We start from the raw sequence: 27,688 nt of genomic DNA, 5'->3' as shown, positions 1-27,688 counted from the left end.
GAAACGGATTTGTCAACCATTTTACTCTTTACACCCAATAATAATAATAGTAATACTAATACTAATACTACTACTAATAATACATACTTACATATATACATAGGAAAGAAGTGAGGAAACCAGTATTTAATCAAATCCAGTTACTTTACCTTTGGGTTACTCAGTTGCCAAGGAAACGCTCCATCACAGTTTCCCTGCATTAACTGTAGATGCATCAGCTATTTTTGGCTCCATCTAACATGTATTTCAATAACTACCCTTCCTACAACTTTTTTTTTTGTACTATGAGTGCAAGATTTTTTTGGTTCTCAAATAAAGCCACAAGTCTGCTTTGTAGGATCTGTGCCCCTCCTGGGCTACCTCCAGTTTATTTCCAGAACCAAGGAATGCTGAATCTGAGAGAGACTTTTAAACCACATACATAAAACCCTAGCCTCGTGTTTTATGGATGAGAAATCTAAGGCTCAGGGAAGCCAAGTGAGTCTTTCAAGGTATTAAGTTAAAATTTTTGGAGACACACACAGGTGGAGTCTTAGCTGCTTGGTGGACTCAGCAGACACTTTGCTGAGAGCAGATTAAGTTTTATATTTTAAAGTATCTGAATTCCTTCTTTCCTACAGAGAAAATAATGGTATTTTTTTTCTATCAAGAGTTCAGAAATGCTAACTTACAAACTGTCCTTTCACCTAGGAGGAACATAGCATCTGCCATAGGGTCCAGTCCTTATTCCCCCCTCCATCCCCCCCTCCCTCATAAGGCAACTGCAGCTCATACATATCAGCTCAAGTTGTCTCTTTGGAAGGCTTGTGCTTTCTTGTCCCCCAAGCGGGTGAGATTCCATGCTGCATGCTGCTAGGCATCTTTAATGGACCTTTACAGCATTGTCAAGCTTTTGAAATTATGTATCAGTGTGTTTACTCAGTGAGTGACATTGCATGCCTACAAACTCTTTTAGGGTGTCATCCACACTCCCCACGGGGGAGCGGTGACTTTGAGTATGTTGCCCAATATGCAGTGTGATACACAAAAGAAATGCTTGCTGAACGAATGAGGAGCTGATAGTAGGGGACTGGAAGGAAAAAGACCTCGGAAATTATAGAATTCTGATGCGCTGGAGTTGACCGTCAGCGTTTATCTCCAGACAACAAAGTGGCTTCATGAAATGCCGATGGCCACATCTGAAGGAAACTAGATGACATATAATATTGATAACCTAATGTAATGAGAAGCCATTTTAGAAATAGGCTAGGTATGGTGGCACGGACTTACCAGTCTCAGCACTTGGCAGATGCAGACAGTAGAGGGAACCAGCCATCCTCAGCTATGTAGTGACTTTGAAACCAAGTGGGCCACATGTGAGACTCTGTCTCAGAAAAGAAGGGTAAAGGGAAGTGTGGGTGAGTAGTTATGATGTGGATACAGACTGCTGTTCTTTAGCTAACATTTAGAAAACAAACAGAGAACTGAAGGGAAAGGCCTGAGGAGGCTCAGCGCCTCAGAGCACCGGGAAGGAAATAAAAGCAAAGTAACAAAGAAAAATCCAGAAATTCCAAGACTGGTGGTGAGCCACCCAAGGTCAAACAACTTGCATGGCTGTCACTAAATGTCATAGCTGGGACCTGAGCCCATCCTGCATTTGTTGTGGTCACATTTATATTTTTTAAGTTCCATGTGTGCTCTGGCAAGCCAACCTGAGGAAATTTAATACGATACTACTTCTTAAAAAAAAAAAAAAAAAAAAAAAAAAGACAAAGGAGTAGATTTTGTCTGCAAGGACAGGAGGCATTTTCTTATCTATACAAATGAAAGTTTAATGTCGGGGTAAGTAGGGGCAGATTCCCAGGAGAGTTTTGACTTCAGGGAAATGCAAGCAAACCTCATACCTCATAACTGACCTTTCTAAAAAGAACACAAGGAACCTTGGAAACCCAAGTCAGAATGACCTAACCAGAAGGGACAGGGACAGACTTCTAAGAGAATGCCACCATGCTAGGAAGCCTTGCCACTGTTAACCTTGCTTCGGGTACCAGCAGTTTCAGAAAACCCACCAGTACCTGCTTATACTCTCTGTCTCATCTCCCGCCTCGCTCTTTCTAACACCGACTTCATTGTCAGGCAGGTTCACCTCAGGCTGTAGCAAAGATTGATCTCACTGGCTTGTCTTGAGTTATGTCATAAGGACATAGTCTGATGCTCTGGGCATGAGTCACACATTCATCTGTGAAAATGGACAATGGAGGCAGCCCTGCACTGCGCCTGGACTAAAGATGAGAAAATATGGGTTTCCTGGGGGAACTATCGGAGATGCTATAGTAGAGTCTTAAAAAGAGATCTGTTGGGCAAAATACAAAAGACAGTCATCTCAGACATAAAGCCAGAGTCATTCTTTACAAGGAATGGATCATTTGGGATCCACAAAGCTTCTCATGACCTGAGGACGTCCTTGTGACTCTCTTTCTTTGCTTTGTCAGCAGAAGGCACCAAGACCCCTCTTGGCTTTCAGTACTCTCTTGCCTGTGCTCTCCTGCCTCAGTTGATCACTGGTGTTTGACTGGTAGAAACACACCAGCAACTGGTTACACTGCCTCTAGGATCTCTTGGGAAAAGGAATTTGGGGTCAGTTTTCCCAGCCAGACATGTATCATATCCATTAGTCTTTATGCCTCAACATCTACCTAAAGTTCAGTCATTTACGGTGGCCATGGGTCCCAAAGATGCCACTTTCAGGACAAGAAGCAACTGAGGTCCCCTGTCTCCAGATATGTGTAAGAAATTGAAGAACAAGAGGTGAAGGCTCCTTCTCTTCCATTCTGAAGCAATAGAAAGATTCATGGATGAGAGGACACAGAGTTCCTAGACTCCATTTCTCTGCCCAGCAAGCTCATGGCCGGTCACAGCTCTCCTCCTTTCCTTCTTTCTTACTACGGTCATTACACCCTCCTCGCATCCTCACAGGCCGATGAGAGAGGTCCTGCTCCTGCTTTTCCCCCCTCCAGTCTCCTTTTCTACTTTTCTCCATTTACACTCACATGTGAAATCCTTGTCTCCATAAAATGGAAATTTGTGAAGAGTTGTTGTATTTAAGGACATTTATTTTGTCAATGGTTCCCTAAAAGATCACTTATGTGTTTTAATGAGACTCATAGGCTATGGGAAGCGATGTTCATTCGGCGTTATTCACTGGGCTCCTGGAACAGAAATCACAGAGCTGTTACTGATGGTTTGCTAAAAGTTTGGTCGTCTTGTTTTCCAGACATTAGTTAGTAGTTCTCTATTCCTCTTTGATGTGTGTGCGTGAATATGCATGCACATGTATGTGTGTGTGTTTTTGTCTGTGTGCACACTTTTGCATACATGCCTGCAGGTATACATGTATATGTCTCTGTGTGTACTTGTGTGTCTGTGTATGTAGGTTTTTACAGGTGTGTATCTGTGGACATGTGTGTCCACATGTGGGTATGTATGTGTGTATGCATATGTCTGTGTGTTTGTCCATGTGTGTGTATGTATGTGTGTGTCCATGTGTGTAGGTGTCTACATGTGTGTATCTGTGGACATGTGTGTCCATGTGTGGGTATGTATATGTGCTGTCTGTATGTATACATGTGCGTGTGTTTGCATTATACATGTGTATGTATATATGTGTGCATGTGTGTATGTGTATGTGTATGTGTGTGCATACATGCTCCTGTGCACTCATTAGATAGAGAGCAGGGCTTTCTTGTAAGAACTCTTATGCACTCCAATTGCTAAAGACCTCCTCTAAGATATGTTTCTTAATAACTTTAATTATTAACCCTGATCAAACATAGTTTTGTCTTGTTGGTCACTTTGGTGACTGTTTTATGGGTGATCTGCAGTTTAATCATGTTTTCAGAGGCACTAAAATCAAACCAGGATAGTTCACTCTAACTGGGAATCAAAAATACACCATGATCTGAAGAACATCAAATCCCAGCTTCTACACACACACACACACACACACACACCCAGGGCTCCAGTTATGTTTCTCCAAAGAGAACTCATCTGGCATCAAACACAGCTTGAGGATTCACTTCATGCCTCTGTATCTCTTGGATATATGAATTGAAATACCCATACACCCTTTTAATTTACTGCTACATGATAGACTAACTCACAGTCAAGCCCGGATTCATGCTGAGCCATTAGCTCCTTCATGTCTAGTGAACTGACTCCCAGTGATGCACCAGTGTGTTCAGAACCTGAATGCACTTTGAGTTGACCACACTGCGCTCAACTTCTGACTCCATCTCCCATTTGATGCTTATTTTCCTGTGGTTGTCTCTAAGCTTGTTTTCTGTATCCGTAGGTCAATATTTCCTATTATGTAAGTTGATGTGATAGGCAGACATCAATTTTATCTCCTAGATCACGGGGTCTTTTACAGCATGTGTATTAGAACCTACATCAATGTTTCTCTTTGTTACATCTGGGCCCCAACAACCAGAGTTGCTGAGAAAATAAAGACAGCAACAATCAACAACCGGGCAATGACTCTTGTGTTTGAGATTGTCACTTAGCACATGATTAAAGTTCTCTCAAAGGGCATCTACAGACAGTAGAGTTTACAAACATATTTTTGGTTTCTGGTACAGAGGGCACACTGTATGGTGAATGCTAACACCTTTGTATAATTATTTGGCCTTTTCTTTCTATGTATGGGCCCTACCTACTGCATTCTGCCATTGCTAAGATTTTGCTTGTACTGACTTCTTTCTTTCTCTGGGTTTACTAAGCCACGCCTCTCCAGAGTCCACCATGTGTACAGTTGACGGCAGCTTCCTTTACTCTTCTTTTTAGAGAAGAGCCTCTCCTCTTATTTATACTCATAGCTAAGACTTGCATGTTTGGCTGGAAGTTGACTGTGGCAACCCTATAAGAAAGGTGTCTGCTTAATTTTATCTCAACTCTACACCTTTGAAATGCCTTTCCATGTTCCCAAGGCACGACTTGCCCTCTCAGTAGGCTGCAGAGGTGGCTTTCGTAAAACAGTGCCGTTCTTAGCAGGACAATCTGAGCCATGACAACAACAACAAAATTCCTGGTAGGCACACTAGAAACATAAAATATTAATCTCATTATATTATTACAGCTTATTAATTCAGCACGCCCCATTATGTCAACCTATTAAGATATCAGTGAGATATTTCAAACTTTGTGCCAAGATTCCACAATTCTGTGTTTGTTTTTCAACTAAAGCACATCACAGTTTGAAATGGCAGCATTTAAAATGGTAGCCGGCGGCGCAACTAGTGTCTACTCTGTTAGATAAGGCACACCTGGGAGATCCGGGAGAGTAAAGGTTTCCTGTGAACATTAATCAAACATCCCCATGACCTTGCATGTTCTGCTTGGGATTGTCCTTATTTCTCTCTGCATTTCAAGCGTTGTTAGGATCACAGGAAATAGTAATCCCTTCCATGATCTGCCTTTACCAGAGACGTGGAGCTTCTGTGATCTCTCAAGTCCGAGAAGGATTTGTGATCTGCACCGCTGAAAGGTCTGCTTTATGGTGTCTTTCCTTAAGCCACCTAGACCTCGAAGAATAGAATCATTTAGTTTGGTGAGGCACAGTGTCAGACCCATGTCAAGATAGGTTATCCTGATCTAGCTCCCCATGAGTTTGAAGTTTCTGCCTCATCCTTTGAAATGAATTTCCATCTCCTCCTTTAGCCTTTGCCTGCATTTTACTTCACCAGCTTCACGTTTCTGCACTGAAATAGTTTGCCCGCTGCCCCACCGTGCCAGCTCTGACTCTGTACACACCAGGCAGAGTCTTGCCTCAGCCCTGAATGAGGCATCCTGCTGGAGTCAGAGATGACCTTTGTCTCAGCGTACCAAGAGGGTGGGAAAAAAACACCAGGAAAAACAACCACTGTAAGTCAGACAGGAAGAAAAAAAATAAACAAGTGGCTGAAGTACCCCGGGGACTGCCAGCAGGTGAGCTGCACCCCACATTCCTGCTCTCCCGTTGGCAGGAGCTTTGCAGACAGCCAACCCTCCCATAATCGAGTGAAATGACAATCAGACTCTATACCGAGACAGGTGATATCTATAAACAGGTTCAATGCAGAATTTTCTAGCTTCTGATTGCTGTCTGGCTCTGATTCTATCCCTACAAAAATTCTATCCTTTTACCGCCAAATTCATGATTTTTGCCCAAGTTGTTACCACTGTATTTTCCAAAATCTCTTAAAATAGATTTGAATCATAATTTCAAAAAAGGGGGGCCCACCATGCAAAAGTGGATGGGTGTGCAGAAGGGTGCCAGGTTTGCAGGATGCATTTGGTCCATGAATAGTAAAATTGCTTTGGGTTCCAAAAATGTGACTGAACTGCAGTTTGTGACATTGCAATGCGTCCCCACTGGAGACATGGAGGTACTGGATGCTTATTAAAATCTTCAGGTTGTTTCTCTCCCAGAGAAGATTCTGTCCTCTTGCTTCACCTGGCTGCTTCTCCTCTTTGCTCTACTCTCCAGTCCTCTCCTCCTCCCCTTCCTCCTCTCCTCCTCCCCTTCCTCCTCTCCTCCTCTCTGCTTTCCCCTCTCTCTTTCTCTCTTTTCTTCCTCCCTTTCTCTCTCCTCCTCTGTGAATCTCTCTCCCAATCCCTCCCTGTTCCTCCCTGTCTCTCCCTTGTCCCTCCCTGCCCCTCCCTTGTCCCTCCCTGTCCCTTCCTGTCCCTTCCTCTTCCTTCCAGGCCCTCCCTTTCCCTTCCTCTCCTTCTCTCTCCCTCTCTCTTCGTGTCCTTCTTTCTTCTTCTCCTCCACACCCCCTGCCTATTTATGTCTACATCTTTCTCTCTAGCATTCTTGAATCGACAAGACATACCTAGAGCTTGCTCAGAGAGCTTTTCCACAGAATTTGTCTATGTCCTATGACAAAGACCTAAATGGATGAGCCCCCTTTCTAGGCCCATGATAAACAGAAGGCTTTGAACATAAGATTCCCTATAAATTATAACAGTCTCTGAATCCAAAGATGAAGTCTCTGGGAGAGCACAGGGGCCAAGCACTACACCTCTACACACAGCCTGATATTCATTCCTAGCACATAGGAATTCAGGTATGACCTCCCTAGGAGAAGTGCCGTCCTCCTGCCTTGAGCAGGTACCAATGGGTATCTGTGCATCTTTTATCTTTTATAGACCCTTGTATGAGAAAACTGAACACAGGAGACCTGGTCTCAGATTCTATTCACATCAATGTCCTTTAGACAAAGGACCTTGAGGAGCATCCTTCCAGCACCTCTATGGAGCAGGGTGTGGCCAGGATTTGAACCTGGGACTCTCAACTCTAACTCTTCCACTTGGGCACCATTGAAGCATTGCTAGAAGGAGGAGCGACTTGGGGCTGAGTCTCCAGGACAGAGCCCATTGGGCAGCCCTCCCAACTTAAAAGCAATTTTTATCACCTGCTTGTTCCTCCCTGCCTTTCCTTTCCAACCCTTATGTGGGCGAACATGGTACTTTTTGAGAGGTCTATTCACTATTTGCTTCAGTTCCACATCCTGTCATCTCTACTGGGTGTGAACCTTGGATTTGGGGGTTCTCTAGTTGCTTAATACTGGTAAGTATCTGGTTATACGTTTGTGGGGTACACAGACACAATACCCCAAACCAAAATGTAAGGGTCTGTATTTCTCTGAGACCAAGGTGAGGGCCTGGCTGTGATGGTACCTGCCTATGTGACAGAAAGACAGAGGTGTCTAGTCTGGGCCCGACTAGACTGTATCTGGGAAGCAGAGGGGATGTGGCAAGCTTGGTTTCTTCTGATTCAGAGGAGCAGAGACCCACACTTCAGCGCTCTGCCAGTGCTCATTTTGCTGTTCTGTGAAGATGTGTGCTGTTTCCATGGCAATGACCATCAGAGATTTCTGGCCTCTCTGAGCACTCCATGATCCAAATCTTCTCCTGTTTCCAGGCAGAGCCCACGGTGCTTGAGGGGACAGTGAAGGGCCACTTCACAGTTTCCCCTAAGATGCCACCGTCTCTGGTCTAATGGAAGCAACACCTGTGATTTCTGTCTCCTCGAGTCGGGTCACAACTCCATGGAGAGCACTAAGCGCCGAGAAAGAGCTTTAGTTAGGGCAACAGCCAGCTCTAGAAACATGGCGGCTAACAGCACTGCCTCCTTCTGAGGCTGCTTCCTTGAGAAGGCCCGGGGAGCCCAGCTTCCTCAGTGACACATTCTTGGGGAAACGGTGGCCCTTTCATGCAGACAACATTGAAAACTAAGCCTGTGGTGGACTTGGAGGTAACACAGCATGCTTGCCTCAAGAATGAGGGGCTTGCTCCCCAAGCCTGAGAGAGCACAAAAGACACCACTGTTATTAGCAATTCCACTCAGAGTGACTCTGTGGCTCAGGAGGTGCCTGATGACTGACTGACTCAGGGTTTCGCTCAGCGCTATACAGGTTGGCCATGTAGCTAAATGAGGCTTCTGTTGACTTGGGACAGCAGAAAGAGTCAGCCACCTTCTTCAGGGAGGCAAAGGACTGAGTGTCAGCAAGGTGTATTAGTTCCCTAGGACCGCTGTCATGCAGGGACTTGAAACCCAGAAACCTAGAATAGGTTTACTCGCCCCTAGTGAAGGTATCAGCAGAACCGGTCCCTTCATGAAGTTCTAAGTCAGAGATAATTTACATTTTCCCCACCTCCAACCCCCTGAGCTTTCCCCAGCCACACAAGATCCTCTCTTCTACTTTCAAAGCCTTCCTTGTAACATCTTCTATACCATCTAATTTCTTCCTGTCCTTGTATCTTACAAGGGCCGTTGTTAGGCACTGGGCTCGCCCAAGCAATCCGGCTCATCCCCGCATGTGGGGCTCCTTCCTCTAGTCCTCTGCAGAGACCCTTTTTACTATGAACAGTAACGTTCACAAATTCTGGGGCTTGGGCAAGAGCACTGTTCAACTCTGCCAGATACCATGCCCAAGAGAATCAGTCCAGGCAAAGGGGTGGGGAGGCAGGATCTGTTGTTGTTGGAGCAGCTAAGAATATTCCACATGGTGGACCTGGAACTGTAGACCTCAAGGGAGCAATGCAGGGAATAGACAAGCAGAGCCACAGAGAAGCTGGTTCACTCCAGGCACTAGATTTATAGTTAATTATAGGTGTCATTTCTACATGCTTGTTCATAACCACCTGGGTCAAGATTAGGGCCAATGGCCGTTTTTCCTCTCCTCTATCTGGGAGATAAGTCTAGGGGTTCTTAAGCATCCTGAAAGCTGTAACACACAATTCTCCATGCTTGCTCTCTGCAGCACTTGCCTAATTGTATGCACCAGCAAGGGTGGCTCAATATGTCTTCGTTTCTGCCACATCCCTGGCTTAGTGGCAGTATGGGACAACAGAGTCTACATATGTGACATTGACCACAAGCAGGTGACTAGGACTCCAGAGGGCACAACTCACAGACTTCAGGCTTCTTACCCGAAGCTGGACTCCATGACTGTCAGGTTACCTATTACCTCTTCAGGCTGCTGAGCTTCCCATGAGGCTCTGCGCACCTCACCTGTCCTCACCCTGCAGGTGTGTTTTTGATCACCTAAATCCTGACAATATGACCGATTCATCACCTTGCAGCTGAAGGGACAGGACATTTCTCAGTGTGCAGGGATCAGGCTGCGCTGGAGAAAGCATTCAGGGTGTCACGTACAGACTGAACATGATCCGGACAGCAGCTGGAGGCTGGGACTACTAAGCCTCACTGTGCTCTTCTCTGAGATCTCTTCCGAATTTAATTATTTAAAGAGTCATATGAGTAGGGGCCGGAGGATGGCTCAGTGGTTAGACTGTGGCCTAGTGCTCTTGCCAAGGACCCAGGTTCAGTTCCCAGCAGTCACATCACATGCCTAACAAGTACTCTGGTTCAGCACCTCTAACCCTGTGGGTACCTGTGCGAATACAAACTTGTGCGTCCACGTGTGCAAACACACACACACACACACACACACACACACACACACACGGGAGCGAACATATAATAACATGCATGCACTTATTGCTCTATGCAAATACATCTACATAGATAAAACATTTAAAAAACTTTTTTAAGGGTTATCTGCGTAGAGAAGTGTGCATAGCACAATAGAAATCTCAACTGGCACCACACAGTGACAGACCCAAACTGACAGACAGCATGTTGATCTTTTGGTCCAGATCAAAGGTAAGAAGTGTAAAGCCAGTAAGATAAACTTGTCACTCAACGAGAATGCAGTTAAGAGACTGCTCCGGACCTTTGCACACCCATGAGACTAAGGCCTCACAAGCACAAATAGTACTCTCTCAGGAATCAGGATGCTTCCTGACATTTTATGTAATTAGTTAGTTACATGCTCAATCCCCTTCTAAGGTTCTTAGGACTCACCGGTGGAATTTCTTATCCAAATGACCTTCTCTTTGATGTCCCCTTTTTGACAGACCCTGAAGGATGCCAGTGACAATGCTCGCAAGGACTTTCATCGTGAAGCCGAGCTGCTGACCAACCTCCAGCACGAGCACATTGTCAAGTTCTATGGTGTCTGTGTGGAGGGCGATCCACTCATCATGGTCTTTGAGTACATGAAGCACGGGGACCTCAACAAGTTCCTTAGGTACAGTGTGGGTGAGAAGCCAACCTGGTCTTAGTGAGGAGGAGGAGCTAACCTGGGCTTAGTGAGGGGGAGGAGCCAACCTGGGCTTAGTGAGGAGGAGGAGTCAACCTGGGCTTAGGGAGGGGGAGGAGTCAACCTGGTCTTATTGAGGAGGAAGAGCCAACCTGGGCTTAGTGAGGGGGAAGTGCTAACCTGGGAATGGTGGGGGAGGAGCCAGCTGGACATGGTGGTGGTGGTGGTGGTAGTGAGGAGCTAGCCTGGGCATGGTGGCAGGGAGGAGCTAACCTGGGTTTAGTGAGGGAGAGGAGCCAACCTGAGCTGGAGTAGAGGGCAGAAGGATTGCTCAGATAACCAGGGCGAGGAGGGAAAGGTCCTGTGATGGGTGAAGGGAGGGCCAAGCCTTTCATTGGAGGAATCCTTGTTGGTGGCTGCGCTCACATATGACCCAGAAAGGTAGAGGGAAAGGAAGATCACATTCTCCTTCCTACAGACTGCGCTTCTGCAGGGTGGCATCCCTCCAGACACACACGCAGCTGGTACTCAGCTCTGGCCTGCGTGAGTCGAGTGTTCTGAGCAATTATTTATACTGAGCTAGCCTGGGGTATGGTGTACCATGGGCAAACTCTGTTAGAAAACTTCTGCTAGTGACCAACTCAGTCACTCACAGGATCACAAGAAGAGCTGAGTGAGATAACAGGACTTTGGTCTGTTTATCACCTTGGTGGGGACCCCTGATGGATGTCCCCATCCTGTGGCTGTCTAGAGAGAAGCATAGGGAGTCATATAAATACCATATGGCATGGAAAGCTAATAATGCCTTTATTTGCATCTGGTAGATGAGGAAATAAAAAATGGATTTTACTCCTAAGGCATCAGTGTGAATGAAGGACATTTGTCCCAGCATGACAAGAGAACCTGGCTTCTTCTCCCCCTCCCCCCCAGCACCATTTGGGTCTTCAGCCCACCTTGGAACCTCCACCCCAAGTCTCTCACAGTCCTTTCTATGTGTTCTATCTTTAAACATCGGCTGGCATCTTTGAAGTATGAGCCTGCGTGCTCTATGTATGTCAGAGAATGAAAGCTTGGGAGAAACAAAATATGAGGGCAGCATACTGATTATATCAGTCACCTTCCGTTCCTGGACTTCTTTTCCTGACTGGAGAAGACAATACAGCATACATCCCAATAGTGAGTTTAGGGCGAAGTTGTCAGTAATGTTGGTTCCCATAACCCACTAGTCCTGCCATGGTTTCCTGTTTAATTTGGTTCAGGGATTCCAAATCCCAGTTAGTGGCATCTTTTGTATAATGGTTACACATAGTCCTCCCTGACCTCCTCTCAAGTCCCAGTCTTCTGCCCCGGGGCATTGCACAGAAGTCATCCCCAGACAGCTTTGCGTGTTGCTGCAAGAGTCACACTGCAGGCTTAGCGATCAGTAAGTCACAGGATAAATGGCTGAAGGGGACCGTGCTTTTGGAACTAGCTGTGTGGATTGCTGTTGTCTGGACCATTTTTATGGTTTCTGTCAGTTCCTGCCTGGGCTGGGCTTCTGCTTTCCCTACAGATGTGTGTGGGAGGAGATGCCAGGCGAGATCAAGAAGCACATGGAAAGTTCAGAGAATTGAGAGACAATCCTAACCCATTATCCTGTGTTAGCAAAGTTTTCATTGTGGGTAAGAGACAGTGAAACGGCAGACTCCATACTTAATGCTGCCAGAGCTAAAGTACAAAGAAGAAAAAACGCCAACTTGGTTGAGGGCTGTTGTTCCTGTAAGAAATGTCATCATCCCTCAGGCTCTTCCTTAATCCAGAAATGTCCCTTCTTACATACCCTGCCAAAACAAACCCACATGCAAACATCTGCATGAAGTCAGGTACATCTGCATGTTCAGACTGTGGTGTGTGTGTGTGTGTGTGTGTGTGTGTGTGTGTGTGTGCACATGTGTGTGGAGTGTGTGTGTAACATGGGTGTGAATGGGTGTGTGTATGAGTATGTACGTAGGTGTATATTAGTGTATATTTGCTGTGTGTAATGCAAAGGTGTGTGGGATTATATTACGTGAGTATGCATGTTAGTGTGTTTGGGAGTATGTATATGTAGGTGTGAGTATGTGTATCTGTGACTGTGTGTGGATATAATGTATTTGCCTATGTGTATGCATGTGTGCTTGAGTACAATAAGTGTGTATGCATAAGTGTGTGTATTCAAGTCTGGGGAGTGTGACTGTATATGAATGTGGGTGTATGTGCATGTATGTGTATGGATGTGTGTATATGTATGTATGTGTATGTATGTGTGTGCATGTTTGTGTGTGAGTATAGGTATGCATGTGTGAGTGTGTGTGTGAGTGTATGTATGCATGTGTGTATACATGTGTATATGCATGTGTGTGCATGTATGTGTGAGTGTGAGTGTGTATGCATGTATGTATACATATGTGTATGCATGTGTGTGTGAATGTGTGTACATGTGTGTGAAAGTATGTGTGATTATGCATGTGAATGGGTGTGTGCATGTGAGTGTGTGTATGCATGTGTGGATGCATGTGTGTGTGTGTGCACATGTGAATGTGTATGTTGCCACTCATCCTTTGAATTTCTAACTCTGTCAGTCATGCCTCAGCTTCCCAATGGCCTTCTGAAGCCCTCCCTTGGCATCCTACACAGGGCGTGGAGCGTTTAAAAACTCAGTCAGCTTGATTCCAGGATTTGCTAAACTCTGGAACAGGGTGGCTGCCAAGGAGCAGACCTCAGGTGCAGCGATGCATTGCAAGTACAGGCTGTCCTCTTCCTGGGAGGAGACCTGGCCCGCGGCCGCCATGACAGATCTCCAAGTATCTTGGCAAAGCCCAATAAAGCCAGATGTCTTGTGTCTCTTACCTTCTTATTCGTGTAAGAACACATACATCGCACACAGCATAGCCAGGTCTTCCATCAACAGAGTGGCCAAAGAGAAGGAAAACTTCGCTTTAGGAACTTCACAGTTCTCTCCAAAGTTCCCTGCTAATGTGGAGAAGGATAGACGAGTAACTTTCAAGTAGTAACATAGTATTTACCCAACATTTCTAAGCATATGTGTGTATTAATTTATGAAAACCAAGTAATATTTTAAAATTAATAATTAAACCCATTTTTCTTATAACCACTCTTGTGACACAGTTAAAGAAGCCGAGTCATCCAGTAGGTGATAGAGCTGAGACCCCCACCAAGCCCTCTCTTCCAGAGAAAGTGTCTGTGAACACCCTCAGAGGGATATGGTCTAAGGATCAACAGGGGAGCCACTGTATGAGATGGATAAGTCTTAGTGACCAGCGTTGGCTAACAATGGTTGACAACAATTAATTACCTATTATAAAATCACTATAGAGATAATGCTATGAATGTAGGGAAGATAAATATCTAAGTGATATGTGTATCAATTATGTTGTTGTGACCTTACCTTAGATATTTTACCCATGCATTAAATACCACACTCTGTCCCATAAAAACAAAACAAAAAACTCTCATGTGCCAATTGAGTTTTATGGTGAATTTAACAGATAAACTCACTTTAATTGTAAAATCCAGAAGGAGGCTCAATGGTAAGGTGCTTGCCTCATCCTTACCAGCCCTGAGCGTGATCCCTAACACTCACTGCACATTTAAACACACGGTAGGACAGAGGTGTGAGTCACAGAATCAGTTCATGGTGGTGAATTGCTAGCTTCAAGCCACGCCAGAGACCACCAGAGCAGCAAGGGTTAGCGCATCCCGTAGATACTGCAAGCCTGCTATTGGCTCCCCAACCCAGAGCACTGGGGAGGCCTTGCCACTTGTTAAGGGTCTTCTCCTAGAAGCAGCAGCATGAGGTTTTATTTTTCAAGAGATGCAGGAAGATCTGGACTCTATGCTCCTCTTAAAAGCTCATCCAGGAGACTCACCCATCGTCCCCTTTATTGCGGGGCATCCACTCCAAGAAAGCAAAGGCACATAGAGGATTCTATCAGGAAAAGGCCTTCTTGCCTTCTCAGAAGTGGGCAGGAAAATGGCTGCTCGTGAGTGTGAAAGCCTCTCTGTGCTCGGGGACATCGGGGCTATGAAGAGCCATGGTATAGGGCTACCAGCCTTCTTTTGCTTGTGGAGTGTGAGGCTGATGCGAGAGGTTTTCAGAGGTGCCTTCTCGGAGGGTGAGGGGTGGAATCTGTGCTTCCTGCAGACACAGGAACCCCATACTCTGTAGCTGGCACAGGCTATGGCTGTGTTCATTCCTGAAAGCCTAAGTTTGTCTTAGCCGTTTGGATTCCCTCTTGGTTTACGTGCATCTCTAAGTCCCAACTTAGGTTAAGATCCTGGTGAGGAATCTAGTGTGAGGTGGGAGGAACTTTGGCATCCTCAAGAAAAGGAAAGTTCCTATTTACCCCAATCCTCTGTGCCTCTCTGTTACAGACTCTGTTTTGACAAAGTCCAGCCCTTCCCCCCCCCACCTTAGAAGCAGCCTCAAGTCTTCCTCAAGCCAGTGCTCTTTGGAAAGTGATCCTAGGCTCTGGTTTGGAGAATAAGGAAACAGACCCAGGAGGTTATCAAACTCTCCTGTGTTGGGACTGGATTCAAATTCAATTCTGACAGCTGGAGCTTTGGCTTCTGCACTGCATCTTGTCTTCTAACTTCCAGAGATGTTTCCTCAGGCTGTTCCCTGGGTGCCACAAAAGTGGTTGGGGGGTGGGGCTGGGGTTTAAGGAGAGGCAGAACCTATTAAGACTTGCTTGGCATAAAACCAGGAAGTTCCTCCCTAGGGAATAGTTAAATCTCGGATATTCAGCAACGAAGAGGGAACCAAAGGATCACCCAGGCTAATATCCCCTTTGTACCTATGACTAATGAGGAAATTACAGATTAGTGAAGTTCAAAGCCTTCCCCAGATCAGGGCGCTAGATGGTGGTGGACTGGGACAGCCTCACACCTCTGCCAGCACTTGCTCCCAGAGGAAGCAGAGGGTGTGGTGGTGGTGGTGGGGAAGGCTTGGTGACAACATGTTTTAGAACTGTAAAAGGGAGAGTCATTGTAGTCTGCAGCCTTAGGGGATGAAGGTATACACAAGGCTGGATGAGTTCATGGAAGGCAGGATCCAGGCTTAAAATGGTGGGTAATTCTGACTCTCACACTCAAATACTCACATGCAGTTGGTTCTGGAACCCATAGATGAAGTCACCCTCTTTTACAACGTATTGAAAAACTCCATCTTTATTGCAAGTGTTTCCAAGGAGACACCCACCCCTTTACTTTCCCTTGGGGCAGCCAGCTTTGTCCAAACCACTCAAAGGCAGCAGCAGCACACTTTTTATTACTGTCTGGAGCCCCCTCTCAGGAAGAGTCAGGGGCAACCTAAAGGCCTCACTTGGCCATAGATCAGGCAAGCTGGCCATTTTTGGTGGAGACAGCTGGAGTAGTCAGCATCAGGGCAAGGTAGCCCAGTAGATCACAGCTTAGGAGGAGGGACGGGGTCCCAAAGATGCTAGGATCATGTCTCGAGGAGAGCCAACCTCCATTACATGCTCTCTTTCTTTCTTTCTTATTATTTTTTAAATTTTAGTTGGGTTATGCATCTCAGAGTTTGAGACTATGGCCAGTGTCTGGTGAGAGCCGAGCATGCTGATGTGTTGTGTGTGGGGGCTCAGCATTCCAGCCCTCACAGCCCCGGCATCCCACTCAGTAGAGATGAGGCCTCTAGGTGCTCTCTTAGCATCTGTAGAGATAAAAGTACGTGTGGATTGGAGCATCCTGGCCTCTTCTTCACCCAGGCCAGGTAGTGCCCTCCAGTCCCAGCTGCTGAGCAGACTGAGGGTTCCTCCAGTCTTCCAGCTGAGGTTCCAGCCCCTTGTGTTCTCCCGCAGGGCACATGGGCCGGATGCGGTGCTGATGGCAGAGGGTAACCCACCCACAGAGTTGACGCAGTCGCAGATGCTGCACATCGCTCAGCAAATTGCAGCAGGCATGGTCTACCTGGCATCCCAACACTTCGTGCACCGTGACCTGGCCACCCGGAACTGCTTGGTAGGAGAGAACCTGCTGGTGAAAATTGGGGACTTCGGGATGTCCCGGGATGTATACAGCACCGACTACTATCGGGTGAGCAGATGCTCCAGTAAGGAGATCCTCCTAACTGGTGCAAGCGTCCTATATTCATATGCTTGGGCCGGCATAAGAAAGTATCACTGGTTAATGAAAATTGACTTCCTCGTAGGGCTGGAGACCACCAAGATCATGGTGGTAGTGAGCGTGACTTCGGTGGCTGTCACCTTTCCATGTTTGCCACAATCTTTTATTTTTATTTATTTTTACATGCTTGAACTTCTAAATCTCCTCTTCAGACCCCAGCAGACTAGATCAAAACCCATCATATGAGTCCCATGCTTCCTAAGTCACTTCTTTAAGGTGCTGCTTGGAACAGTCATGTTGTAGGACGTGTATATGTCCAGCACATAAGTGTTAGGGCAAACCGTTCTTCATGGTGGCTTTTCAGAGCGTTGTGTTGCATTGCAAGAGAAAACACATTAGTGTTTACTGAGTGTTGGTGGAAGGCACGGGGTCAAGGATTTAACCAGGACCTTTCATTCGATGCTGGGAGATGATCACTAGACATCTTGAGGGTTAGACATGTGTGACTTGTTTATATAAATCATGTCCAGATGACCATGGCAGCTCCCTCATAGAACTACTGGGTGATAGCAGAATACGTACACATGTATGCACAGTGGGAGAGATTCTGGCAGCCTGTTCTGAAAGAATCTGATCATTAAAGGACAGAACTCCTGACAGTGTTTTTAATCCAGTGACCAGTGATGGTTGGCACACTCTGAGTGTGTTAGATTTGCAAATTGAGAGGTCTTGGTACTTGGATATGGAGAATGGGGACATTTCTGGGAACCCAAAAGCCATAGCAGAGGGAAGGTTTAGCATGGTCTTGAAATATTCCTTTATTAATTATGTCACTTGTCACCTTCCAGAACAGGGTGGTGCTGGTGGAGGCTATGCTACTCTTGGCCTTGGCACAGTTCCTGATTATTTGGCTGGAAAATGAGCCTTCTCAGTTCCTATCCTAGGTCCTCTCCAGCTGCCAACTTTGCTACACTTGCTAACTTTACTACATTTGGCAACTTTGCTATACTTGGTAACTTGGTAACTTTGCTACACTTGGTAACTTTGCTACATGTGGTAACTTGGTAAGTTTGCTACACTTGGTTTAAAGGATGAATCCAAGCCTTACTCTATGCTCTTCAGCAGACTGTTCTGTGGTGGCTTTTCCTTTGTTGCTTTGATGAGCATTGTTCATTTCTGGTGTGTGAAGGGTAAATAGAGGTCAATTTGGGGGTGGGGGGAGCTTTCTTGGTGTTTGTGGGAAACATGGGAAATCTTAATCTCAAAGAGGGTACAAAATAGAACTTGGAAGCAGCACCTATCTGGAATCTGTAAGTGGCTAGCTTTTTTCAGACATTTAAAGTACAGATGGTATTTTATAGACACATCTGCTTTATTAAATTTATTTTCCTTGGTGAAAAGTGGCGATGAGGGAGTGGGTGGTAGGGTGGGGGAGCACCCGTTTAGAGGCAAAGGGAATGGGATGAGGTTTTGTGCAGGGAGACAGGAAAAGGGGGCAACATTTGAAATGTAAATAAACAAGATAAACACTTAATAAAAAAATGGCAAGTGGAGAATAGGTGTCTCTCAGTTTCAGAAGAAGCTGGTGGGTGCTTCTCTGAGGTGAGGTTTTGCTGATCTTCGTGAGTATGTGAAGGAGAAACATGTGGTCCAAACAACAACTTTAAAAAAAAAAAAAGGACTTAGAACAAAGAAAGAACTCAATAAAGGTTGTGATTTAATTATTACAAAAATCAGTAAGGGTGTATTTCATCCCCATGTCAGGACTGAAGTAGGTGAAACGTAACATTCTCAGAATCATCTCTAGAAAGACAATTTAGAGAACAGACGTTGAAAGCTCAATAATAAGATGAGACACTCAGCTCAAACCTAAGCGAAGTATCTGAACAGATGTTGTTCCAAAGATGTTATGAAAGGACCAGGAAGCACATGGAGAGATGCTGAGCACCCCAGTCATTAGGGAACTGCAAAGGAAAATGACGGTTGGATATCACCTCACACCACTGGGATGCCGTAGGAAAGATGGACAGACAGTGTGGTAATGCTGTCAAGGATGCAGGGAGATTAAAATTCCCATCCATTGCTGGTGGAAAAACAAAACTATGAAGGTGTTTTGGAAAAACAACTTAGCAATCTCCTAAGACTTTCAACATAAAGCAGCAATATAACCAACAATTCTACCCCTATGAATATACTGAGAAGAACTGAAGTTCTGTTTGTGCAAAAATTCCTAGGAGAATTGTTTATGATGTCTAAAGAGTACAAGCAACAGAGGTATCTGCAGGAGAAAAAGACAGTGGCGACCTCTGCACAAATGCTCAGTATCCAAGGCAACTCGTGCAGGAGGACCTAATTGGAAACTGCCTGAGACCAAGGATTGCTGACATACACAATGTCAGCCAATCAGGAACTGTTGAAGAGATGCTTATTTAGGACCAATGGGAGGCAGGTGGAGGGCATAAAGGGCACCCCATGGATTATTAAATGAAGCTTGCCGCAGTGTTTCTGACCTGCTCCCAGAATCTGGGCTGTTGCTTTCACGCCATCTCATCACCAACCCCATAAGGGCAAGTAGAGTCAGGCCGTGGGTGGTCCAGGGCACAGGCAGCAAGTATGGATCAACCGTTAAAATAGATTAAAAAAAAACAATGTAGCAAATCAGTGGGATGTTATTCACACACGATGCACATACGCATGTGCAGACAAAACATTCATACACATGGACTAAATAAATCTAAAAATAATCTAGAAAAAGGAAAACAGGATATTAAGAGAAGGAAGTCAGGCATAAAAAGCCAGTACCAAACCTTCCTCTACCTTCAAGGACACCTACATGCATGTGGTATACATGCACTTACATGACTGTACTCATACATACATATATATGAAGTAATAAAAACACAAAAAGTACTGAAGTACTTATTGATCACAGGAACTGGTCAGTCTCAGTTCTTTATGTATTAAATTTTCTTGACAGTTCCTGAGTTATGACTACGCTTTAGAAGTAAGTTCAGAAGTAAGACTGGAGGCTGTAGAGATGGCTCAGTGGTTAAGAGCACTTACAGCTCTTGTAGTAGACCCAGGTTTGGTTTGGCAGCTCACAACCACCTGTAACTCCAGTGGCAGGAGATCCAAACCTTCTCTTACTGTCACAGGCACCTACCGGTACATGGTATATGTGAACTCATGCAGGCACACACACACATATACTTTAAATAATAATGATAGTAATAATGGTAATAATAATAATAATGAATGTATAAAAAGTTATCAACTCCATCCCACTTGGTTGTGGCCATTACTCAAATGTAGCAGAAAAATTCAAGCTTTTGTTTCACTTGCTGACAATGAGGAAGAGGCCCCAGCTTCATAATCAGCCATTGTCTTAGACAGAGATGAATAGCCCAGGAGGCAGAGGTAAGTTATGGAAGACAGGGCAGCAGATAGGAACTTGGGGAATGAGTTAGACACTCTACTTAGCCTTTCCCAAAATTTCAAAACAACTCTTTCTCTCTGGCTTCATGAAAGACATCCTCAAAGGCCTAGCTTGGGGCATGCTTTTGCTTATAGAAACAGCAGAGTCTATCAAATGGATGAGCAGGAATTACTGCTGGGTTTCTCAGAACTCAGTAACACCTCCTGAGGCCCTGCACCCCTTGCCTACACACAAAGTACCGCCATTTATAACCCTCATCCTAATCCCACCCTTGGTGCCTCCTCGTGTGCACTGCCACCATCTTGAAGTCACGAGCTTTTCTTGACCTTGATGTTTCTCTTTCTCCAGCATCTTCCACAAATATTTCCTCCTCATTTTCTTCCCATCTGCTTCAACAGCCCAGACCGTATCTGAGGTCCCCGCCAATGTCAGAAACCCTTTCAGGCACAGCATCCAGAGAAAAGGTTGGGTACCTGAGCCTATTAGCTACTTTTCCATTCCTATGATAAAATATCATGACCAAAATCAACTTACAGAAAGAAAAGTTGATTTTGCCTTATTATTCCAGAGAGCTAGATACACACGATGGCAGGAAGCCACAAGCAGCAAGAGTGTCACAAGAACTAGACCCTGGAAATGGTCCCATCTTAGTTGCACACACAGAGTGCAGGGGGAGCATGCCGGAAGTGGGGTGGTTGTAAAGTCTCACAGCCTGACCCCAGTGGTATAATACCTCCATCCACATTCTCAATTCTAAAAGTCCCTTTAGCCTCACCAAATGGCGCCACCAATTGAGGATGTTCAAATGCATGAGCCTATGGGGGACAATTGCCACTGAAACCACCACACTTAGGTTAGCTCACACGGACAACAGCAATTAGGAATGGACCGACTAGCTTGGGAAGTAACAGATCTCTCACCTTTAAGAACGATCTAACTCTAATAAGTGCCTAAACCTTTCCAGTGACTTGTGCACTGCCTTCTGGGGTGGTCACTGTGTAGCCTTGTGGAGCTGTCAGTGTGTAGCCTTGTGGAGTTGTCAGTGTACAGCCTTGTTGGCTGGTTTGTGTACAGCCTTGTGGGTCGGTCACTGCACAGCCTTGGGGAGTGAGAGTTCACAGCCTTATGGGGTGGGCACCAGCTCTGTGCTGGTGGGAATAGCTGGTGGCAGCTGTTCCTGGTCACAAGGGAGCTGGCAGCACCAGGAAGCCTGAGCCCGAAGCCCGGTGCAGCTGAGTTAATTACACCCTCTCAATGAAGAGAGAAATCAGAACACTGAGTTTGCATGGAAACCAGCCGGGCATGGCGGGGCCCAAAAGTACTCTAGCATTTTTGTTTTCTAGATTGTTCTAATTAGCAGCTCTCTGTACCACCCTTCTTTTTTTTTTTTTTTTTTTTTTTTTTTTTTTTTTTTTTTTTGTTCCTCCTCTCCACGGACAAAACCCAGCATTCAGGGATGATCGGAAGCAGATTTGTGTCATATTGTGCTAGGACATCACTCTGCCTGGCCATTACTCTGCCACTGTGGATTCATTGAATTCTTCTCCTTCTCCTTCTCCTTCTCCTTCTTTTTCTCCTTCTCCTTCTTCTTCTCCTTCTCCTTCTCCTCCTCCTCCTCCTCCTCCTCCTCCTCCTCCTCCTCCTTCTTCTTCTTCTTCTTCTTCTTCTTTTTTAATTTGCACTTTTGTAGGTTTCTATGTTTAGGTCTAACCAAGTGTAGAATTAAAATAATCTGTTGGTAACTAGAGAGGCCCAAACATCTGAGAGCCTAGCTTTTCTGCCCTGTGCTTTAGCATTATATAGGAGCCATAAGAAATCCTTTCCTTTAATTCATCTCTTGGTAAGAGTGAGGGGAAAACATGAAAAATAAGTAAGTTGATCAGTGTTCACCATTTAAGGAGACAGACGAAGGAAAATTATCAAAGCAAAGCCCTGTTCAGAACCCAAAATGTCAGTGTTAGCGACAGTGAACTATGACATCACTGCTGGATGCTCAACCTCAGTTTACTGACTACCAAAAGGAGACAGTATGCTGGACTGAGCATCCCGGCCAACTCAGCAGGTAGCCTGCCAACTCAGAGCCAACTACTGAACCATCTCAGATCTTGGCATATCTTTCCCTTATTTGCCCATGATGGATCACAAAGGCTGATGAACTAACCCTGACACAGCGTGAAGGAAAAGCCTAGATAGTATAAGAAACAGACAAGCGGATAAAAATTAACCAGGAGCAGCTGGAGAGATGGCTAGCCGTTTATCTTAAGAGCTGTTGCCGCTCTTGCAGCAGGCTTTGGTGCAGGGGCCCAGTCATCTAGGGACTCTCAGTTCTAGCTCCAGTTTTGGGAGACTTGTTGCCTTCTTCTGGCCTCTGTGGACTCCAGGCAATGCATACAGTGCATAGTCATACATGCAGGGGAAAAATACTCATGCGCATAAAAATTAAAATAAATAATAATTTTAAGTGTTTTAAAAGTTAGACAAAAAATAACCATTATACCTCGTTTAAGGAATATTTTTACCAAGTGCAAACATTTCTGGTAGAAAATTAGGTAGGGAAGTAGACAAACTCACTCTAAAAATTATTTTAGTTTCTTACTGTGCAGTCTACCAATAGTATTTCCTCTCTGCAGGAAGCATGAGGCAACTCCAGTTCTCCCTCGTCACTTGCTTTGAACACACAGGGCAGATGCTCACAAATCTGCGGTCCCTCATTGTTTCGTCCAAATAGGTATGACAACACAGAGCGTCTGATGCCATCAGACACGAGCTCTTATGCATTTCCCTCCTCTAACACGGAGAAGGGCAGGCAGCAAGTCCCCTCTCTCTGAGCATCTGCACAGGCTGGTTCAGGCCATTGCTGATGAAGACAGTCATTGGCAGGAGTGTGTCACCTTAGCTCCTTCTGTGAGTTGTGAGATTCGTGTTTGACGGGCTTGGATTGTGTGCGCCTCAGATGTTCGGGCTGCTGACCTTGCGAGGTGGAACTCTGGCTGTGAGATGTTCCATCTCAGATGACCGGTTGGCAGTAAGGACAGGGGGACTAAGATGGTTCTGTAGAACAGTGTCGCAGGACAGCTTACTCTGCAGATGTATGTCTAGAACACTTGAAACTAAACCCAATGTTCATTTCAAGGGAAGATCCAGTATCTTCCTGAAAGCAAGATGTCTTTTGTGCTCTCGGCTCTCATTGGTATGTTTCCCTGTTTTCTTTGCCTCTATAAAACACTTACAATGACTCTGGACTTTCAGAGGAACAATTATAGATCTTTCTTGTTGGGCTCTTTTGCTATAAGTGGCTTCAGGGGGGAAAAGATTTATTGTCTCTTCTTTGAAATCGTCTTCACTGCATGCCCCCCTGAACACTTAGAGCACAGTTCAGAGGAACCGTCTGCCAGAGAGGAATCAGAACATTGAGTTCAAGCTAATTCTGTATTAGAAGAGATTTGCATAAATTATTTCAAGTTTCTAAGTTGGTTTAGTTTGTATCCAGGCTTTCCTTAGAACTTTTACTTTACAGTTTCAAGTTTTAGGAGTGTAAGGGCAAGAGTCCTCTCATTCATTCATTCATTCACTTAATAATCACTATTTTTTCAAAACATTTAAGAAACAAATAGAATCCTTTTAGGCTGTTAGAAAATTCTATAAGTCCTGTTGGTAATACCCATAGCTTTAGACTCAACTTTTGAGCTGAAAAAGAGCAATGGGAGAGCCTTCATCAGGAGATGTATTCTGATATGTCCTTGGATCTCTGAAAATAGTCTTCCGCAAGGGCCGACATCCCCACCTCTATAGCTACTTGTTTTGTCCGAAGTAACATCCATCTATTCCATTCTACCTATGAGCTGACAGAGACAGCTCAGCAAGAAAGATTCACAATCATGGGTCATTTTCCTTACTGAAGGAGCTCCCCACAGCCTTTCATTTCCTACTGTGTCTGGTGACCTTTGACAAGAAGCTTGGGAAACTACAGAAGCTGAAGAACTAGAGCTGGCCTGGAGATCCAGCTAAGGAAGAACATTAGCAGGAGCAGAGTAAAATTCTGCTATCTCCTGGGGTTCTTACTCATGAACCCATTCACCATCCCCTCTGTACACAGATGAACTGTATTTAAATAGGAGATATTCTTCTCCATGTAGGAGAGATGTAGGTGTGGTTGGCTTTTCCCAGCTTCTTGGACAGGTGAGGAGACCGAGTCCTGGGAGGTCATCCTATCAGGTGCTTTCTCTTCCCACATTCCACAAGTAGAGCTATCAGGCCTCAGGCCTCGATGTGAAATAGCTCAGCCCATGATCCTGTAAGCTGATACCAAGAGCCGGCAAGGCTGTAGAGGAAGGAGGCTCAGTGTTGCAGCCTTAAGACAATGGTTCATGTCTCTAGATTTCCATGATCATGCCAATTAGAAATGTATTGGACCAAAGGCATTGGTGTGTTCTTAAGGGCAGTTAAGCAGGTAGGGGTTGCTCTGCTCACCAACCAGGAAGCAGCGGGTGCGCAGTTCTGATAGACTCTTAGACCTTCCAATCTCAGAGCTACGGATTCTAAGTTTCTCAGTCCTGCCCTCCTGCCTTTAGCTGGCTGCTGTGACTGCAAACATCATAGGTGAGGTCTGAGGAGGAAGGAGGGGGTGCCTTGTAAAGATCATAAGCATGTGCCCATCAGAAACAATCTTTCCCCAAACACCTCACTTTCAAATTTTTATCTTGTGCCCTATTGATCGAAGGTACATCAGAATGAAGGGGCAAGCTCACTTGAAAAAACCCACAGCCAAATTGGGATCTAAAAATGGGGGTAGGGGAAAGGCAAAAGTGAAGGGCTTTGACCTAGGAAGCCTGTCACAAAGACCATATGCTCTGATACTCTCTGTTCCTTTTTTTGCTGGGAGTTCCCGCCTTGGAAATGTTTAGGAGAGAAATACATCAAAGTGATTTCTAGCCTTAGATTAAGACAGAAGTCCTGGGAGTCTTTGGTCCTTCACATGCAGAGGCTTTTCCTCTTGAATCTAAAATTCTCCTGGTCTTGGACAATTTGACAATGATGTGCCTCCTAGGTTCCTTCATTGCTGAATTCTTAGATTCTGTGCCTTGCGGTTTTCATCAGTTTAGGTCTTTATTGATTTTAGACAGCTTTTACGCCCCTCCCCACCACACAAATCCACAAGTAGTGTATGCTTTTTGAAGTCCCCCACCCCTGATCCTTCTGCTTTGGAAGGTTCTGGCTGCTGTGTCTTCCATCTCTGCAGTGTCCCTAAGAGTCTCTCCATCCTTCCTGGTTTTCACTTCTAAGGCTTCCCAGGAGGCTTTTCCTAACTCAGCCATGTCTTTAGCATTTTGAGAGACTCGACAGCCATAGTGAATATTTCCCTGACACCCTGCAATGAGTTCTGCATAAATCTCAGATGATTCCATTTTCTCTCCATTGCATTGCATATCTTTCTGGACATTTTGGATCAGAAGCCAGACACTGTGACTTTTTCTTACTAAATGCTCCATGGTCTTGTGTTTCCATAAATGTTTGTGACCTTTGTTCAGGCATGCAGCAGCATTTCGTGAGGATAATTTTTATATTTTGTGGGTTGATTCTTGAAATTTCCTGGGCAAGGTTAAGAGCGTTGGCATCTTTACAACCTACCCCCAGATTCCTGGAAGTATGGAGTCTCCGCTCTGAGGGAGCCAGCACTTTTCCTTGCCCTGTGTGAGCACCTGGTGCTGTGGCCTCCAGCCTTTTGGTTTTTCCCCAAGGACTGCATTCTTATGGGCAACTTGGGGTACATGCCTTGTCAGATCACATGATAGAAAAAAAAAACTGGAATGAAAAAGGTGGTGTGGAAGGTAAAGAAATATACAAAGGAGAGAGAGAGAGAGAGAGAGAGAGAGAGAGAGAGAGAGAGAGAGAGAGAGAGAGAGAGAGAGAGAATTTCAGAATTTCAGCCAGGACTGCAGTCTGAAGAAAGGTGCTGTCCACAGTCAGAGCTGATCTTCTGACCTTAGCTAAACTCTCCCCTAACCTCCCACAGACACACCCAGAGCCTCTCTCCATCAATCTTCCTGGCAGGCCCAGGGTACTAACACTGACAGTGAAGAGTTTGACAGTGAAGATTAGCCATCTTGTGGCATTTTCAGTGAACTAGACTTGAGCACTCTCTTGACTCCCCATGACCATATGCCCCTCAAAGAGCACTAGCCGTCCCTTCGTTCATTAAGTTCAAACCATTTATATTTAGGTTGCTTTGGGGGAGAAGGGCTCATCTCTGGTACTTCATCTTTCCTCGAAGCAGGAGGTGGTTGCTGCCTTCCTTGTGACAGATGTGTCATCTCAGGGCCCATCAGTGAGCTACTCACAACCTGCAGCAAAGAGAAGCAAAATCTCTCATTTTCTTTGTAAAACAGCTACTTCCTGTGAAGTCCCCCCGCCTCCTTTTTAATTGAAAACTTGCACTTATATAATGCTTCTACAATTAAAGTTTTTCTGCCTACACTAGGTTATTACTTAAGTAGGAGAGATTCTCTACATCTCCACTGAGTAGTGAACAGAGGGTGTTATCTCAGTCTTGTTGCTACTCTGAGAAATTTCTCAGACTCACACATGAACTGGCTCAAGAAGGCACAGGAAAAAAAATACCAGTAGCATCCCCTGCATCTTGTAGTCTCTCAGATTTTCTTCTATGTTCATGCCTGAGAAGCTCTGGGCAGACAAATGGCTAGATGAACTTGAGAGAGCATTCTATATACACTTCTTCACTGTGTTTCTTCTAGACATGCCCTGTTCCCTGAAGAACATCTCCCTGGGAGAAGACACATGAATGATTCAGTCTGATATTAAGTTTGATATTAAGTACATGCTGCATGGGGGAGAAACTGAATTTTGGGGAGGCTAGTGAGGAGATCTGTAAAATTCTTTGGGGAAATAAATCAGACTTTGGCTGAGTTTTAAAGGGAGGAAAGTATCAGGCAGGGCTGCTAGTAACCTTAAAAACTACTTTCTGTGACTTGAGCTGTGGTTCATACCTAACACCAAAGGATTCTTGTGTTCTAATGTTAAACTCCACATGCCACATATGTACCAGACTCTTGCTGATCACACTGAAAGGAGCTTTCAGAAAAGAATGGCCCATATTCTTCTTCCAAAGCAAGGATGCTGCCCACTGCACTAGGTACAGGGGCCAGATGTTGTGGAGTCCCAACATCGGTCCTCAAGAGGTTATTTTCAAACCTGCCCCTGCTCTACCTGTCCACCTGTTAGACACTGTGAAATCAACAGAGATTGTCACAGCAGCCTGTCCTAGTACTAGATGCAGGTGATAACATTAACACACCAGAATTTGTCCTTTGCTGTGTGACAGGGGCTGTGCATGCTGGCGATCCTGTGGTGACACAGCTTAGCAGAAGCTTATAGAGTCCAAGGAATTCTAGTTTCGAGACAGGGTGAGTCATACATTGGGCCCCAGAGAAACGTTTATCTGAGTTTGAAGAACAGCACCATCAGTGATATGCTTGCCGGGTAG

At 45.2% G+C, this 27,688-nt stretch overlaps 1 protein-coding gene across 3 annotated transcripts in view; it reads left to right on the top strand.

The window, feature by feature from the left end:
• NTRK2 (neurotrophic receptor tyrosine kinase 2) overlaps positions 1-27,688 on the top strand; it is a gene marked incomplete at its 3' end in the record, with an annotated part of 298,722 nt that overhangs the window by 226,946 nt on the left and 44,088 nt on the right. For all 3 annotated transcript variants that reach the window (XM_080922546.1, XM_080922545.1, XM_080922544.1), the window contains 2 exons: positions 10,444-10,616; positions 16,487-16,721. In XM_080922546.1, the coding sequence (XP_080778672.1) occupies positions 10,444-10,616; positions 16,487-16,721 (408 nt within the window). The remainder of the gene's footprint in view (positions 1-10,443; positions 10,617-16,486; positions 16,722-27,688) is intronic.

This window comes from Micromys minutus, assembly GCF_963924665.1.
Source record: "Micromys minutus genome assembly, chromosome: 1".
NCBI lineage: Eukaryota > Metazoa > Chordata > Mammalia > Rodentia > Muridae > Micromys > Micromys minutus.
This window is presented reverse-complemented; position numbering and strand designations above follow the sequence as displayed.